This window comes from Megalobrama amblycephala, linkage group LG1 (assembly GCF_018812025.1).
Source record: "Megalobrama amblycephala isolate DHTTF-2021 linkage group LG1, ASM1881202v1, whole genome shotgun sequence".
NCBI lineage: Eukaryota > Metazoa > Chordata > Actinopteri > Cypriniformes > Xenocyprididae > Megalobrama > Megalobrama amblycephala.
The window spans coordinates 60,761,929-60,768,924 of record NC_063044.1 but is presented as its reverse complement, the minus strand read 5'-3'; the positions used below and the strand labels follow the sequence as shown (position 1 = coordinate 60,768,924).

Sequence of the window (6,996 nt, the reverse complement as noted above, 5' to 3'; positions counted from 1 at the left end):
AAGATATTTTTGATTAAATCCGATGGCTCAGTGAGGCCTGCATAGGGAGCAATTACATTTCCTCTCTCAAGATCCCTTAATGTACTAAAAACATATTTAAATCAGTTAATGTGAGTTATAGTGGTTCAATATATTATAAAGCGACGAGAATATTTTTGGTGCACCAAAAAAAACAAAATAACGACATAAAGTGATGGCCGATTTCAAAACACTGCTTTAGGAAGCTTCGGAGCACAAATGAATCAGTGTATCGAATCAGCTGTTCGAAGCGCCAAAGTCACATGATTTCAGCAGTTTGGCGGTTTGACACGTGATCCGAATCATGATTCCATACGCTGATTTTTTTTTGGTGCACCAAAAATATTCTCGTCGCTTTATAATATTAATATTGAACCACTGTACTCACGTGAACTGATTTATCTGTTTTTAGTCCCTTTATGGATCTTGAGAGAGGAAATGTCATTGCTCCCTATGCAGGCCTCACTGAGCCATCGGATTTCAACAAAAATATCTTAATTTGTGTTCCGAAGATTAACGAAGATCTTACGGGTGTGGAACGGCATGAGGGTGAGTAATAAATGACATTATTTTCATTTTTGGGGTCAACTAACCCTTTAAATGTCACCATAATGTCAATATTATATATTCAAAACAAGACAGTAAACTCAACTTTGTTTAAACGTTCAATTAGCTAGGCTAAGAAAATATCCCTTACAAAAAATAGTTTAACTATGTTTTTTTTTGTGATTATGGATCATTTTCGTAAGGGATTAGCTGCCTAAATCTTTACCACAAAACAAATTTGCAGATTCACCCATTTAAGTCTGCCAATAAGCAAAATAATCCACTCGTTTCCACTTATCATTTTCTAACTAGCCTGATCTTTTAAGAATCATAAATACATGCATGAATGCATTAAATGAAGAGAAATGCAGATCGAGTCGACCGTTAGTTTTTGAAAATCTGTGGCGGGCTTTTCTGTCACTTCTCGGACTTAGAAATAAATTGAAATTTATGAAGCATTGAAAGTTATAGCTCGTCAAGTAAACAATTAAGATGTCAATTTTATTAATATATTTATGGAACATTATAACGAGTTTGGGATAAAAGTCAAACTCAATTATTTAATTAAACGCCATAATAGCTCCCGATTAATGCTAATGTCAACTGTCTCTCAGTGACTAAAAATAATCAAATATTAAATGATTGCGCTTTGTTGCATTTTTATTAATGAAGGGTGCAGAAAATTGTATGTTATGTTGACGTACGTGTTATGAACGCAACAACAACCTCAGCAATTGATTTTTGAGTTAATTTTTAACAGCCTTTAGGGAGATATCTTGAGGCGGAACGGTGTCATTAGTGTCGAGGACGTTCAGGAGTGTGTTACTCGTTGCGCGTGTTTACTTCCTGTGCAGACCGGAAACTTCAGATGGTTTCTGGAGGTGACCGACTGCCAGTGTGCAGAATTGATTCGCTTTCTGCATTATAAGCGGAATTATTATTCTCTGTAGTTGTACGTTGAACTGTTTTTGCTGTCGGCGGTGAAATACTGCGTTCAGAATGGGTTCTCATCTCGTGCGGAGTTATATCACGGAAAGAGACGCGGCGCCAGACCCGCAGAAGCCGTCTGCATATGACCCGAATCTGGGCTTCGCGGAGCGGAAGGAGAGAGGTGACAATAAAAACGCTCAAACACACTTTATCAGCGCATTTCAGACATTATCCGTCCCCGTCAGACTTAATCAAGTCTCTAAATATGAACCGCGAGTCTTTAGGTCCTCAGATTGACTTTGAACCTCAGGTCCATTCCAGAGGCTCCTGCCAAAATATGCCAAGATGTGTGCTTAGACCTGATTTTCGGTGTCATCATAACTCATATTCATGTAGAGTTGACTAAAGAACATTGTTCCCCAAAACACAATACCTTTTAATACAGCTTTAATATAAACTAATAATCTAATCACTGACTATTGAGATAAGGGACAAAACATGTCCTACACACAAAAGCCGTCTTTATGTTAAAAATAAATACATTCTTCAAAATAAAAATACTTAAAAAGTTACATCTAAAGCAAATCTGGATATTCAGGACATTCATTGCTTTTATTTTTAAATAATTTTGTTAGTATTTAAATGCTATACTTGGAAAATACATGTAATTTAGCCTGTCTTCAGCATGAGTTCACAATGTAAAACTGCTAAACTGTGTTTAAAAAGGCAACAAATTCAGAAATATGAATTTTAATTTGAAAGGCAGAGATCTGCAATATATCAAACAATACAAAAAGTAAGTCTTGATCTTGAATTATATTTTCTATAAAAAAAAAAAAATGGCTATCAAAGTTGTGTCTTCAATTTGTGTCAACTCCGTCAGATTTTTTAAAATATAATTCTGAATAAATCAGGCAATGTCATGGTCATCTTTACCTCTGAGGACCCTTTCCTATTTCCTACTCATTGTGGATCTCACAGTAGGAAACAGTCCTGGAAGTTTTATATTTTTGTAATATTTTATACAAACAATGTTGAAGTCTCTGCGGTCACAGCTTTAACATGTCAACTCCGTCATCCCGGTGTAATAGTTTCTGTAAATAGTTGTCAGATAAATCTTACCACTTTTGATATGTTTATTAAGGCAGCTACAACTGAGAAAGAAAACAAAATTAACATGTTGTTATGGTGAAAAATATTCAGTTTTGTCAACTCCGTCATGGTTGACAAGTGGTCTCAAAAAGTCTATATAATGTGATTTAATGTTAATTTAATCTTCTAATGTTGTTTCATGATTCTGTTACTGTATAACTCAGTCAGTTTTTGGCAACTCCGTCAGTATTTGTCAACTCTGTTAGTATTTGTCAGCTCCGTCAGTGTTTGCCAGCTCTGTCTGTATTTGTCGACACCGTCAGAATTTGTCAACTCTATTAGTATTTGTCAACTCTGTTAGTATTTGTCAATTCTGTTAGTATTTGTCAACTCTGTTAGTATTTGTCAACTCGGTCAGAATTTGTCAACTCCGTTAGTATTTGTCAACTCCATCAGCATTTGTCAACTCCGTCAGCATTTGTCAACTCCGTTAGTATTTGTCAACTCCGTTAGTATTTGTCAACTCTGTTAGCATTTGTCAACTCCATCAGCATTTGTCAACTCCGTCAGTATTTGTCAACTCCGTTAGTATTTGTCAACTCCATCAGCATTTGTCAAATCCGTCGGCATTTGTCAACCATAAGGTGAAGGTTTTTGTTAATTTTGAAAGAAATGTCTTATTCTTTTTTTTTCAATTCATTGTGTTAAAATATTAAAACATCAACTAAACTACATGATATCATGTCTGATTTACCTAAGAACATTGGTTACATATCTTTAATATCAAAAAGGAGGGTAGATAATTAAGGAATTTAGGAACTGGATTGTTCATAATAGCCCTAACCCAAGAAGAAAAAAAAAATTGGAGAATTTATTTTTTTCACTAGCTCCTTTACCGAACACCATTATTACATAATTGAAGACTTTACACTGTTGTTGGATGGAATAAAATATCATGCATTTTAATGTGTCTGACGGACTTGAGACAAATTCTGAAGTGAATCTACATTTTTAGAAAGAAAAAAAACAAAAAAAAAACATTTCCCTTACATGGTTCATTAGCTTAGACTGGGTAAACCCAGCCTGATCTGCCGGCGATTTGATTTCGCCCGGCAACTCAGTCTGGAAACCCGTACATTCATTTCTACTGCTTCTGTTACACTTTTGCGGGAACCAACTCACTTTCATGTTTTTTTGCACAACCTGCAAAAATCGCTCGATGCAATTGGTGCTTCTGCAAACTGCTGATCAATGCTACAAACCAATACAAACTAAACCTGTCTGGAGTTTTCGCGTCGCTCTGCAAAGTACTTCACCCGGATCGTTGATCTGATTGGTTGAAGGACTATCCAATTGCGTGAATAATGCTCGTTGATCACGCCTCTTGTGCAGTAGAAAATACATGGCAGACTCCCCAGACCAATGTTCAATTTTAAATTGAGCTTGGTCTGGTGATAGCCAGACAATCATTAGCTGAGACCTTTGTCTACAAATATATTAAGTTAACTTCTAAAACATTATTTGTCTCTTATCTCAAGAATGTAATGTGATGCATATTCATACTCGTACATAAATGAAACTGGTACAATTATTGTACTCAATTGTAGTTTATTAGCCATTTGCATTTATTTAGCCATTGTGTCCTCTTTGACACCTGGTAATGCTGATCTGTCATATCTTGTTCACTTTTCTGTCATGTAATAAAACCGACTAAGAATGAACATATCATTATAGATTGTCAATTTTATTTGATTGTGAAGCTCAAATGGTTTGCGTTGTGTTCCTCTCAGTAATGGTGGCGACACAGGAGCAGATGAACCTGGCGATGCTGCCAGTGGAGCAGCGTGATTACTGCGCACACTACCTGCTCAAACTCATGAAGTGCAAGAGAGACAACTTCCCTAATTTCTTGGCCTGCAAACATGAGAGACATGACTGGGACTACTGTGAACATCAGGAGTAAGAAACGCTCTTCTCAATCAGTCTGTACTAACACGTATTTGTAGACTTACACATATTATAGATGTAGGCAGTAAATGTAAGACTTTTTAATTGATTTTAAATCAGCAGTTTGATGCAGGATCCTCAGGCTTGAAAAATCTGCCTTTGAAAGATAATTTGGTTCCAAAAGTAATTCTGTTATCTGCTGCTCACACTAGATTGACATTCCTGCTAGATTAATTTAGAAGTGCAAGTGCATTACCCTGAATACAAAAACATGTCTTAAAAACTTTATTATAATTGGTCATTAACTGCATACGAAAAAAAAACCCAAAGCTGTTTTTGCAACTTTTCATTTTTTTTATAATTATTTAAATACCTTTTATTTCTGAAGTCCTCTGTTTTAAATGTTGAATGGCCTACAATTGTTACTAAGTAAATCATTATAGACTCTTAAAGGTCCACTGTGTAACTTTTGGCCCTCCAGCGGTCAAAACAAAACTGCATCCATTTTGCGGAAGAACATTGTTTTGGATGTGCTTTGGTTCTGCGTGACATTTCACATGAATATGGCTGTCCAACTGCTCAGAAAACATTTACTACTAAGAGATATAACCAGTTTAGATGGAAAGGATCTCAAGCTAACTAGTTGAAGATGTTACTGTAGCTTTAGCCATTAATAAACACGATACTTCCTTGAAAATGAATTCAAGCGCTACAACGACAATAATGAAATGACCCTTCACAATAAATAATGCTTAACAATGAACTCTCTTAGAGAGATACACATGGCAGTTCATGTTTAATAAAATACCTTACTCACCTGTTGAGTAATAAAAACACTTTTACAACATTTCAGATCCTTCAGTTCTCGCCATCTCCGAAAAGCCAAGCCAATGTTGATTCTTGTTTTATTACGAGCTCTGTCACTTTTTGCCAGCAGACTCTCCCCTGTTTGGTGTTTTTTTCGAAACGGGTGATTCTGTGGAGATTTAGGAGATTTGTGGAGATTTAGGCCCTGTCCACACAAACACGGGTATTTTCACAGTTTTTCTATGCAGTTTGGCTGTTAGTCCACACGCAAATGCAGTAACCGGTCAGTGAAACCAAACTTTTTTTGAAAACTTCTGCCAGGGTGAAGATTTTTAGAAACTCTGGTTATAGCATTGTTACAGTATACGTACAGTGTAGACGGTGAAACTGGAGATTTTGGCCAGTGATATCGGAGTGTGCTCTGTTTGACGTCAGATTGTGTGGCGCTTTATGTGAGGTGAGTCTGTGCATTGACGGACTTAGCCAAAATATTGCTGCTAATAGCTGCTAACAGGGCTTATGTATACAGATTAATGCACAGTTCTCCCATTATATTGCAGAACAAATGTGTCAGAATGCAATACTTTGAATGAATGTCTCATTGTATTGTTCTGGTTTATGGAATTAATAATGGTAATAAAATGCTTAATAATATGACAATGTTGTCAGCCTACTGGAACTGGTAATAAACATTTTTCCAGGCTTCTGATTGGCCAACATGGCTTTTGACTGCACTTCAGAGCATGTTTTTTACGTTTTCATGTGGACGGTGAATTTTTTAAAAACCGTGCTTGTGTGGACACTTCTTTTTTTAAAAGGAGTAAAAACTTTTACAAAAATATATGTACGGATATGACAAGAGACATGTGCGAGTGACATATGTACGCAATTTCACACAAAAAGCATCCTGTCTGGTCTAAAATGTAAACTTATAATTGGTAATGGCTTACCTTAGTGAATCAGGTTAAAACATGACAAAAACATGTTTTAGAAAAAGGATTGATGGTGTATTGATTCAAAAAGTTATATTGTGCTTTTAAAAATAAAGGTCAGTGATGACATAAATCCCAAAGAACCTTTCAGTGAACAGTTCTTAAAAGAAACATTTTTTTTCTTAGTGTCTCAAGAACATTAAAACGGTTCCATGGATGTTCAATGTTCTTCATGGAACCATCAATGCCAATAAAGAACATTTATTTTTGTGTATGTGAAGCACATTTCATACTGTGGTGATCACCAGTCATGCAAAAAAAAAAAAAAAATATATATATATATATAACTTTTTTTTTTTTGCTTGCTTAATTTGTATTGGTGTATTTCTTAAAACACTGTTGTCTTATTGAGTTTCTCTTGTTCTTTGCAGTTATGTGATGAGGATGAAAGAGTATGAGCGAGAGAGAAGACTGAACTTGAGGAAGAAGAGGATCGAGGTGAATGCAGCATAAATATCCCGCCTTCATTCATTTCTCCATAATTTTCTCCTGTTTCTGTGTATATAAATAGCTCTCTCAATAATAATAAAGATTATCTTGTGAGCTCAACAGAATGGATCATTTTCTTAAAACACAGATGCACATGAGCAGACTTGTATCTAGAAACTCGTAAGTTGCACAACCAGCCTAGCAGAATATAATAAAATGTTACACACTTTTCTTG

General features: G+C 35.6%; 1 protein-coding gene across 1 annotated transcript; it reads left to right on the top strand.

Moving 5' to 3' along the window:
* The first annotated feature begins 1,391 nt into the window (after positions 1-1,391).
* ndufb7 (NADH:ubiquinone oxidoreductase subunit B7) lies at positions 1,392-6,881 on the top strand. Its single transcript, XM_048207012.1, has 3 exons — positions 1,392-1,675; positions 4,377-4,545; positions 6,704-6,881. Exons 1-3 carry the CDS (start codon positions 1,564-1,566, stop codon positions 6,783-6,785), a joined length of 363 nt encoding a protein of 120 aa, XP_048062969.1. The 5' UTR covers positions 1,392-1,563; the 3' UTR covers positions 6,786-6,881.
* The last annotated feature ends 115 nt before the right edge of the window (positions 6,882-6,996 follow it).